Source organism: Phyllobates terribilis, unplaced genomic scaffold (assembly GCF_046119375.1).
Source record: "Phyllobates terribilis strain yellow unplaced genomic scaffold, ASM4611937v1 Scaffold_2__4_contigs__length_985480577, whole genome shotgun sequence".
NCBI lineage: Eukaryota > Metazoa > Chordata > Amphibia > Anura > Dendrobatidae > Phyllobates > Phyllobates terribilis.
This window is the reverse complement of record NW_027362762.1, coordinates 356,418,165-356,429,879: the sequence shown is the minus strand read 5'-3', so window position 1 is coordinate 356,429,879 and position 11,715 is coordinate 356,418,165. Positions and strand designations below refer to the sequence as shown.

General features: G+C 51.2%; 1 protein-coding gene across 2 annotated transcripts in view; it reads right to left on the bottom strand.

Moving 5' to 3' along the window:
• Positions 1 to 10,675: 10,675 nt before the first annotated feature.
• TFG (trafficking from ER to golgi regulator) overlaps positions 10,676 to 11,715 on the bottom strand; it is a 36,338-nt gene continuing 35,298 nt past the window's right edge. For both annotated transcript variants that reach the window (XM_073664680.1, XM_073664679.1), the window contains exons 7-8: positions 11,597 to 11,701; positions 10,676 to 11,461 (exon numbers count right to left, since the gene is read on the bottom strand). In XM_073664680.1, the coding sequence (XP_073520781.1) occupies positions 11,088 to 11,461; positions 11,597 to 11,701 (479 nt within the window). In that variant the 3' untranslated portion in view covers positions 10,676 to 11,087. The remainder of the gene's footprint in view (positions 11,462 to 11,596; positions 11,702 to 11,715) is intronic.

The window sequence follows — 11,715 nt, the reverse complement described above, 5'->3', positions numbered from 1 at the left end:
GGTGGTGTCAAGCATGTGGCGGCAACCAGGTGAGGAGTACAAAGACAAGTATCTCTTGCCTAGCCAAGCATGGTGGTGGGAGTATCATGGCTTGGAGCTGCATAAGTGCTGTCGGCTGTAAGACGCTACAGCTCATTGAGGGAACCATGAATGCCAACATGTACTGTGACATACTGAAGCAGAGCATGGTCTCTTCACTTCAGAAACTGGGCCACAGGGCAGTATTCCAATATAACGACCCTAGACACACCTCCAAGACCACCACTGCCTAGCTAAAGAAACTGAGGGTAAAGGTGCTGAACTGGCCAAGCATGTATCCAGAACTAAACCTTATTGATCACCTTCAAACGGAAAGTGGAGGTGCTCAATGTCTCTAACATCCACCAGCTCAGTGATGTCGTCATGAAGGAGTGAAAGAGGATTCCAGTGGAAACCTGTGAAGCTCTAGTGAACTCCATGCCTAAGAGAGTTAAGGCAGTGCTTGAAAAGAATGATGGCCATACAAAGCATTGACACTTTGGGCACAATTTGGCCATTTTCACTTAGGGGTGTACTCAACTTTTGTTGCCAGCGGTTTAGACATTAATGGCTGTGTGTTGAGTTATTTAGAGGGCACACCAAATTTACACTGTAATACAAGCTGTACACTGACTACTTTACATTGTATTAAAGTGCCATAACTTCAGTGCTATCCCATGAAGATATAATAAAATATTTACAAAAATGTGAGGGGTGTACTTCCTTTTGTGATATACTGTATATGTGGCACCCCAGGGGTCTGGTTTCCACAGTAACGGCAATGTTATGTCTGAGAGCAGGTGGGAGGTCTCTTGGTCAGGAATCCTATGCATGCCACACCTCCTGCCCAGTCCTGGGAGGGGAAGAACTTCCCCTATAAAAACCTGGGGCTGAGGCAGGGTTAGTGAGTAGAGAAGAAGTAGAGACAGAGAAGCAGATATAGGAAAAGAACATCAGGAGCTCTGTGGGAGCAGTGCTACAAGGAGTCAGGGGCTGGCAGCTGCAGAGCTCGCCCTGACTGAGAAGTTATCACCGGACCCGGAGTCCGAGGCTGTGGGGACTAACTCCTATCCCGCAGCAGAAACCGACCGGCAGGGGATTGCAGGTCCTCTGACCCAGAAACCCGAAGGCACGGTCACACGCGTGGGACCAGCACCGCCGTCGTGGAGCGGAAGCTACTAGAAGGCCCCGAGTCACCGGCCATACGGGTGAGCACCACACGGTACACTCAGGGACGTGGGCTACTTATATCCGCCTCTAGCAAGGTAGCCAGAAGAGTATCGTTAGTTTGGGAGGCCTACAACTCCGCCTGGCCAGGGGAGATCCCATCTGCTCAAGGACTGACCAGGCCCCAATCGCTAGCCAGTACTCCGGGAGGGTCTATCTTTGTCACCAGTAAAGACCCTGAACTACACCGTACCGTCTCTGAGTGGTTCCTGCTACCCCCATCATCCACGTCGGCTGCCCTGAGGCCATACCCCTCCCGTTGAGGGTTATACTATCACGCTGCACAATCCTACCACCGGCCTCAGCGGTCTGCCCTGCAGCAGCAGCTCCTTAGCTGTACTCAACGGGTGGCGTAGTCGTCCAACATCTACCGCTAATACAGCGCCACTTAGTCTGACTCCCTGGGCACGGACCGGATCACCGCCACGAGACTACAACCCTCAAGAGATCCGGCTCCGGGTAAGCTCCCGCGTGCGCAACGCAGCGCGACACAGGCCCAGGGGCGCGTCAACTTTTGGCGTAGTCGGCAGGATTTCGTGCCCGCAACCACCGGGTACTGCGTGCCTGAAAAAGACTGTTCAAACTTACCTGTGGTGAAGATTCCCGCCATCCGGCGCCATCTTCCGCTTCCTTCCCGCCATCGGTGGAGTTTTCCCGCCATCCGGCGCCATCTTCAGCCTTCTTCCCGCCATACGTGGAGTTTTCCCGCCATTGGACGCCATCTTGAGGACGCCGCGCGGGAAGAAGAGGGGCGTGGACTCCGAAAGCGCGCGAGAACTGAAGCCCCGCCTCACGTCCGGACGTTGCGTAAGGTCCTGGAAGGAGCCCAGCAGACGCCGACGTCACAGGAGCGCGACGGAAGGTCCTCAACCCTGACGATCCACTGCGGAGCCGCGGCCTACGGAAGAGGATCATCGCAAGGTAGGCCACGGTCCACTAGGGGGGAGAAGGATGCCGGATACGGAGGAGAGCTTCACCGCTTCAACCCCCGCCAGCGCCACCGCTGTTGCGGTCATGCCTTTCACCATGCCATATATCCCGGGGGCAGCCTGGCTACCCCAGTACTCAGGGGAGTCACATACCCTGCATGACTTTAGAGAAAAGCTGGATAGCCTCTTCCAGGTGTACCCCCTCACAGAGGAGCAAAAAGTGAGCATCCTGGTGGCCCAATTAACCGGGGCAGCCCAAAGGGAGGTAAAGTCCTGGCCACCTGGGGGGAGGACTGTCGCAGGGATACTAACCCGGCTGAGGGACACCTTTGATACCCACACCTCAGCCGAGATCAAGCTTAGATTCTACGGGTGCAAATAGCGGGCACATGAGAGTATAAGGGACTATGCCCTGAACCTACAAGAGGCCCTGAGAGCCATTAAGCAGACCGACCCTGACGGCGTGGGAGACGAGGACAGGCTGTTGACTGAACAATTTATAGAGGGTTTATATTACAATGCCCACCGAACCCAGTTGCGGGCAATGGCCTTACAGGACCCTCATCTGGGATTTGCACAGTTCAAGGACAGAGCCATCCGGGTGCTCCGAGAACCAGCACCAGGTGGCGTTGTGACCCACAGACGCCCCACTACCACTTACCACCAGGAGGCGGCGCCCTTGTCGGCAGGGCCTGTGGGAGCTGATGCGCAGGCTTTGAACAATGACCCGGCTCCAGACCTGCACCATCAGGTCCAAGAGCTAGCTAAAAGCGTTGCTGCGCTAACCCGAACTGTGCAGTCTTTACAGGTTTCCACTCCAGGGAAGATCCAGCTGGCATCCGGACCGGAGGACATCCCGTGGCGTCGACCAAGGAGGACCCCACCGGCCAGAGGAAGACCCAGCGACCGATACAACGAGGACGGACAACCCATCTGCCGCCGCTGCAATCAACCCGGACATATGGCAAGGTACTGTCCTTTAAACTGGCACAACCTGGGGTAGAGGGCCAACCCCCAGGAAAAAGATCATCAGGCCCATCGAACTGGCGCGACAGATATGTGGGAGGACGTCCAGTCTTGCCTGTGGTACTGGATGGCATCCCTATGAGTGCCCTATTGGACACCGGGTCACAGGTCACCACTATCCCGTACGTGCTCTTCAAGCAGTACTGGAATGACTCGGATATCACCCGCTACCCTGACGACGACTTGAGTATCATCGCCAGCAATGGTCAGCCCGTGCCACAGATTGGATTTAAAGAGGTGACCATTAAAATCGGTAGAGTCGAACTGGCAGCACAGGGACTGATCATTGTAGACATTGACAAACACGAGAGTCACCCAAAGATAACTCTAGGAACTAATGTAATTGAAAATTGTCTTGCAGAGGTGATTTTCCTTTTACAACAGGTTGCCAAGAACGCCAGCTCCGGCCAGCAGCGAGTGCTCCAGAAAGAGATCCGGGCACTGATGCGACGGCAACAGATAGCACTCTCCGGTGGTGAGATTGGTAGCGTAAGAATGTGTGACCCTTTCCCTATTGCCATGCCCCCAAAAAGTGAAATGATGATTTGGTGCCGGGCAGCTATTGGTCTGAGAGGTAGAGATTACCAGGCAATGGTAGAACCAGTTTACTCAGACAGTAGGCCCACCATTTTGACAGCACGGGGGGTGGTCAATGTACGCCATGGGAGGGTGCCCGTTCGCATAATAAATATCGGGAAGAGGGAAGTGTACCTGCCCCGGTATGCCACGCTAGCCAAATTGTATACCATCAATCAAGATTCCATACAGTCCGTAGAACCCTTGCCTCCATCTTCCCCGGAGGAAGGTAACGGCTCTCAGAAAACAATGGAGGACTGGTGTCAGCAACTACATTTGGGTACTGACTCCACTCCCTCACACCAGAAACAGGGAGTCTATCGGGTGGTTCAAGAGTACGAGAGTGTTTAGTAAACACCCGTTAGACTTCGGGCGAGTCAAGGGGGTAGAACACCACATCCCCACGGGAGACCATCCTCCCATAAAAGAGAGGTATCGACCCGTACCCCCTGCACACTACCAACACGCCAAGGGGATGCTTAGAGACATGAAGGAGGCTGGGGTGATCAGGGATAGCTGTAGCCCCTGGGCAGCTCCACTAGTCTTAGTCAAAAAGAAAGACAACACCATGAGGATGTGTGTAGATTACCGGAAAATCAACCGTATCACACACAAGGATGCGTACCCCTTACCAAGGATAGAGGAGTCTTTGGCTGCTTTAAGATCTGCTAACTTCTTCTCTACCTTGGATCTCACTAGTGGGTACTGGCAGGTTCCTGTAGCAGAGGCGGACCGGGAGAAGACCGCATTCACCACCCCGATGGGACTTAGCGAGTTTACCTGCATGCCGTTCGGACTCTGCAATGCACCAGGAACCTTCCAACGATTAATGGAGTGCTGTCTGGGCCACAGAAACTTCGAGACGGTCCTGTTGTACCTGGACGATGTCATCGTATATTCCAAGACGTATGAGGACCACCTGAAACACCTGGCGGAAGTGTTCGAAGCTCTGGCAAGCTACGGCCTAAAGGTGAAACCCTCCAAGTGTCACCTCCTGAAACCAAAGGTGCAGTACCTGGGACACGTGGTGAGCGCTGATGGAGTGGCTCCCGACCCTGATAAGATCACCGCAATTAAGGAATGGCCAAGTCCCTCCAGTGTGAAGGAAGTGCGGCAGTTCCTCGGGTTGGTAGGCTATTACCGCAGATTCATCCCCGGTTTCACCAAAAAGGCAGCTCCTATGCAGGACCTCCTGATAGGCCAGTCCCGGAAGGCCAAGAACCAGAAGCCACCCTTCAGATGGGAGAAGTTAGAAGAAGAGTCCTTCCGCCAGCTGAAGATGGCCCTCACGGGGGATGAAATCCTGGCGTACCCTGATTACAGCCAGCCCTTTATCCTCTACACCGACGCAAGTAACATCGGGCTAGGAGCCGTGCTGTCCCAGATCCAGCAGGGGAAAGAACGAGTAATCGCTTACGCCAGCCGAAAACTGCGACCCACCGAAAGAAACCCTGAGAATTACAGCTCATTTAAGCTAGAGTTCCTGGCAGTGGTGTGGGCAGTCACCGAACGCTTTAAGCACTACCTCGCTTCTTCCCGGTTCACCGTGTACACGGATAACAACCCGTTGACACACCTGGACACGGCAAGACTCGGTGCCCTAGAGCAGAGATGGATGGCCCGTCTGTCCAACTACGAGTTCACAATCAAATACCGGGCAGGACGCTCCAATACCAACGCGGACGCCCTGTCCAGGATGCCAAACCTACCGGACGTAGGAGAAGATCCAGAGGGACTGGAAGAAGTCGAACTCCCCGCGTTCCACCGTCATGGGACTATCCAGTATTCCCATCGGGTAAGGAGTAAGCAAGCCGCTACGTTTAACCCCTTGCCTCACTACAACTGGGAGGAAACGCAAGACAGTGACCCTGCCGTCCGGCTGGTGAAGGAGATGCTGACTCGGCCAGAGGCTCGCCTTGACCCAGACGCTCCGGAGGAAGCCAAGCAACTGTGGGCTGAGAAGAGTCGACTGTTCCTTTACAAGGGGAAGTTGTGCCGCAGAATGGTTAACTCCCGGACGCATGAACTAATCTGGCAAGTAGTGGTGCCACGGAGAGACGCAGCCATGGTGATGGAAGCATACCACGACGGGGCTGGACACTTCGGATGGAAGAAGCTGGAGTTCCTGCTGCGTGGGCGGTTCCACTGGGTAGGCATGAGGGGAACCATCGAGAGGTGGTGCAGAGACTGTGGCCCGTGCAACCTAAGAAGGAAGGACCGTGCCAGCCAGAAGACTCCCCTGCAGTCCATCGTCACCCGGCAGCCGTTGGAACTGGTAGCCTTGGATCATGTAAAACTGACCCCAAGCAGAAGTGGCTACGTCTACGCGTTAACCATTGTGGATCATTACTCCCGGTTCTTGGTTGTCGTCCCCGTTAAGGACTTAACGGCTCAAACAGCAGCTAGAGCCTTCTAGCAGCACTTCTGCCGTCCACACGGGTACCCGGACCAAGTGCTGACGGACCAGGGACCTGCCTTTGAAGCGGAGGTCTTCCAGGAATTCTGCAATCTGTATGGCTGCCGGAAGATAAGGACGACACCCTATCATCCGCAAACTAATGGACTTTGTGAGAAAATGAACCAGGTGGTAATGGATCTCCTGAAAACGTTTCCCCTGGAAGAACGCAGTCTGTGGCCTGAGAAGCTGCCCGATCTGGTGGACCTATACAACCACATCCCGGTAGGTTCCACCAACTGTACCCCGGCTTACCTAATGAGGGCGAGACCTGGTAAGTTACCTGTTGACCTGGAAATGGGAGTCCTGACACCCGAGGACACCTCACCAGAAGCAGACTGGGACACAGAGAGGCAGCAGCAGTACCGGAAAGTACAGGAGAGCGTGGAGCGAAGTCTCTGTCAGGCTAGGGAAAGACAAGAGAAAACTTACAACCAGTATGCTCCCGCTGTTCCCCTGGTACCCGGAGAGCAGGTCTTGAAGAGGAAAAGACGGCTCCACAAGTTGGACGACCAGTGGGAGAAGGACCCGTACACCGTACTGCCCTCAAGCCACGAGAACCCGAAAGTCTGTACCATCAGTAAAGACGGAGGGGAGACCATAGCCATTGTATCCCGGGATCACCTGAAGAAGTGTCCTGAACAGCTACGGAACCCTGAAGAGGAACAAGAAGACCATCGACCCGTAGAGGAAAGGGAAGATATGGTTAGTACTGTGCTCGGAGACTTCCCTCGGTCCTGGACTCAAGTCAATGGTGCAGTTGTGGTACCCGTCCTCACGTTCCTCCAACCAGCATCCCAAGTGCCTACGGAGCAACAGGTAGAGCTGGAAGAGCAGCCGGTCCAGGAGGCAGAAGACTCCACACAAGCAGAACAGGAGGATCAACCCTCTGCTTATAGTGAGCCTGCCGTACCCCTAGTGAGCCAAAGAGTCGGTAGACAGCTGCCCAGTTTACCCTTGACAGCTCCTACACCCTGTAGTTCAGGGCTAGACAGTCAGCTCCGTAGGTCCACTAGAGGCCAGTTACCCGCACGTTGGAGGATTTGAAGTGTATAAATTGTTTTATTTGTGGTTACCTGTTTTTCTTGTTGCTTGTGTATAATTATGTGTTTCTAGTTATTTATAGGAGTCCTTGGTGGATTTACCGGGAATCCTTGTACATGGTTGGAGCGTAACCTAGGAATGGACTAAAGACTGTTAGGACTCGGGGCAGAACAGACCCCTACCTGGTTACGTCTCCCTGTTTTGGTGAAATGGACACCTTGCTTTTCTTCAAAGACTGCACCCGGTTGCGGACACGCCGTAACCATCTTTATGTGTTTTTCTTATTGTATTATTATTGTTTATACCTTGTTATGTTTTTCTAAAAATATGTTTAGTCCTGGAGTACTAAATTTCACTAGGGGGGAATGTGGCACCCCAGGGGTCTGGTTTCCACAGTAACGGCAATGTTATGTCTGAGAGCAGGTGGGAGGTCTCTTGGTCATGAATCCTATGCATGCCACACCTCCTGCCCAGTCCTGGGAGGGGAAGAACTTCCCCTATAAAAACCTGGGGCTGAGGCAGGGTTAGTGAGTAGAGAAGAAGTAGAGACAGAGAAGCAGATATAGGAAAAGAACATCAGGAGCTCTGTGGGAGCAGTGCTACAAGGAGTCAGGGGCTGGCAGCTGCAGAGCTCGCCCTGATTGAGAAGTTATCACCGGACCCGGAGTCCGAGGCTGTGGGGACTAACTCCTATCCAGCAGCAGAAACCGACCGGCAGGGGATTGCAGGTCCTCTGGCCCAGAAACCCGAAGGCACGGTCACACGCGTGGGTCCAGCACCGCCGTCGTGGAGCGGAAGCTACTAGAAGGCCCCGAGTCACCGGCCATACGGGTGAGCACCACACGGTACACTCAGGGACGTGGGCTACTTATATCCGCCTCTAGCAAGGTAGCCAGAAGAGTATCGTTAGTTTGGGAGGCCTACAACTCCGCCTGGCCAGGGGAGATCCCATCTGCTCAAGGACTGACCAGGCCCCAATCGCTAGCCAGTACTCCGGGAGGGTCTATCTTTGTCACCAGTAAAGACCCTGAACTACACCGTACCGTCTCCGAGTGGTTCCTGCTACCCCCATCATCCACGTCGGCTGCCCTGAGGCCATACCCCTCCCGTTGGGGGTTATACTATCACGCTGCACAATCCTACCACCGGCCTCAGCGGTCTGCCCTGCAGCAGCAGCTCCTTAGCTGTACTCAACGGGTGGCGTAGTCGTCCAACATCTACCGCTAATACAGCGCCACTTAGTCTGACTCCCTGGGCACGGACCGGATCACCGCCACGAGACTACAACCCTCAAGAGATCCGGCTCCGGGTAAGCTCCCGCGTGTGCAACGCAGCGCGACACAGGCCCAGGGGCGCGTCATATAGACCACCTACTTTCCCTAGGGTCTCTGCTCTTATATGGTAGTTATATCAGCTATAGTACATGCACATGCTTTACTTCACTACATAATTGCACTTTATGCTGAGTGGTACTTACATATTTTTTTTCAATGGTTAAGGACCCTTGTTTACAGGAGATAGGGGTATTTAGGGCCACGTATCAGGACAAGCCAGTTTTGATTTTTGTGTAGCACAATTTAAGTGTTTTAACCATGTGTTTCCTTGTATTTTGCACTGCAGCTTTGATAAAAATGTATTTTTCAAAATAACCCATTAGTGTGCAATATTATTTGTATTGCTCTTGGGGTTTTCTTTTTGTACTTATATTGCACGATACAATGAGGTGTGGTCTAGCAGTAGTAAGTGAATTGAGCTGCATTATGTTCCTTACATTATGGCAAGATGTAGCCGGGGCATAATGCGATCATTGGCTATTAAACGTGGCTACATTGGCTGGGACATTAACCCCATTTACCAATCTCTTTCCTATTAAAAAAGGGGCAAAATGCACTAATTTCACACCTCACCAGTGTCGGCGTAAATCGGACTGCTTGTTGTTGGGGGAAAAAAAAAAAATCAGTTTGCAATTAAACAGTTCTGCTGAGCTTCAAAATTGCATAGGAAGGTGATAGGAACTCTAAAGTGATGCTGGCTTTTTAACAAACTGGCAAACCCACTGAAATGTAAAATCAGGCCCAAAACCAGTGCTGTGGAAGGGTGAATCCTCAAAGGTAAAATGTAAAAAAAATTCTGCCTTTTAACAGGTTGTCCAAGATATGTAAAATGCTGCACATGGGCTGCAGTAGCACTGCCAGAATAGTGTCTTACCCTCCAATCCAGCAGAGTACTCGTTGGTATACGGTTAACGTTGTCTGCAGAGGTCACAGCCAGTATACCCCATGTGATGTCTGCAGCCATTCAATGACTCCATAGTATATGCACCAGGACTGCTGCGGCCAGTGATTGGTTGCAGATGTCATGTGGCTGCCAATGTAAACTCAATACCAGCGGAGACTCTGCACTTGAGCGGAGGGACGATAAGTATTACTTTAGCTCTACTGCAGCGTTTTATGTCACATACAAGCCCTTAATATTTTCAATTTTAAATTGTCTGTGAAAAGACAATGGTTTTTGTGTTCTTTTTTTCCATTTAGGATGCAATTACAAACCACCTGCTTAGCTTCTAGAAGAAGGTCGTATTCACACACTAAATGCCAAAATCTGTAGTGGATCCTACAGAGAAAAACTATAAATGAAAGATTCCCTCTTGTTCTGTGTTTAGCTTTCAATTCCTGATGAAATAATAGACAAAAATATTGATGTGTGAATAAGGTCGATGGCTGGGGCACAGCCATTGCTAAAGTCCATGGTTTACCAGTGTCACAACATAACTAGGAATTACAAAGGACAGCAGGAGAAGTGGTAATTGCAGCTCTGTCAGTCATTTCTTTTCCAATTCTAGCCCTGCTGAGATTGTTCCTTTTGACAACATTGGTAAACGTGGAGTGACTCTGTCCAAATACGATCAACCGTACTGAACGTCCATTTTGGAAGTATTGACATACATAAACCCTACTTTTCCCCAAAACAAACCTTTTATAACCAACCGACAGGAAGCATGAATCAGAGCCTGGCTTCACAAATGCAGCAAAGTATGTTTTACTCTGAAACACTTTAGAAAGCTGGATAGGGACTATATGGAGAGACCCGACTATGTCGGTGTGGTCCCCAGCCAGCTCCTGCCTGGCACGCTTCACTTGTTTGACAGGCCTTTCGAATGATTTAACTGGAGCATAGGGGGAGTGGGAAGAAGCAATCCAGGGAGGTCATCGGCTAGTCATGTCCCCTCCTATAGAGACCCCATTCAGCTTTTCAAACACGACAGCATTTCAGAGTAAAACATACTTGGCAGGAATCATGCAGCCAGTCTCGGATTCATGGTGAATGTGATTAGGGCAGCATGAATGTAATGACAGGATCCCTAAACAGAGCCTGACAACTCCAATAACAAGAATACAACTTCCATTAGTGACAGCATTTATTCATTAAATTAAACGAGTTGAACATTTTATTAGATTTCAGTGTTAGAAGGTGTACATAATACCTAGTTTATAACTCAGAAGAGCTCATTTCAACACACCAGATCATTAAAAACAAGCCAAAAAGTGGGGGGTTTAATTTGTATATTTTCAGGTGTTTGACAAGGCCGACTAGTTCATCAAACGCTTGTTTTTTGGGATTTAATTTTCAACTAGAGAGCAGATACAATCAAAAGCAAGAAATAATCACTTGGTCTTTCTCCTCCAGTAAAGATAAACATTGAAAAGCACAAAATGCTTTTCTTCTGTCTGAAGCAGGATTACAATTGTATGCATAACATTGAAGTCTGTAGGGATGGAAACAGATCTAGCAGCCTTTGCCTTGGTAATGATTTATCGGTACCCAGGTCCTGGTTGGGCGTACCCCTGACCAAATGGGGGACGGTTACGAGCATATGGGTTAGGCCCACTTGGAGGAGGAGTTACAGTACTACCGGGTGTAGGGGTAAATCCTGGCCTAGGCTGATAACTCCCTGGTTGGCTTGGTGCCATTCCAGGCTGAGAAGCAGGTGGAACATTATAGCTGGCAGGTTGGGATGCCTGTGTAGTATAGGTTTGTGGTGGGTAAGAGCCGGCTGGGTACTGTTGAGGGGCCTGGGCTGGTAGTTGCTGTGGCTGGCCTTGAAAGCCAGGGGCAGGAGCCTGGGCAGATTGCTGACTGTAACCTGGGAACTGCTGAGCTCCTTGAGACGTTTGTTGATTGTAACCTGAAACATAAAACACAAAATGTAAGGTTTTACTGTAATTATACTGAATGGTATTAACAATTTCAATGCTCCAAATATTGGAAATAAAAGTCTGTTGCCAGTACGATGGCCTCCTCTAAGGACGGAGCGACTTACCAGGATACTGCATGCCATACTGTTGCTGGGGCTGAGCCTGCGGCTGAGGTTGACCTTGAGCGGCTGGATACCCAGGCTGTTGTGGATACTGCTGATAGATTTGTCCTACAAAAGGAAAT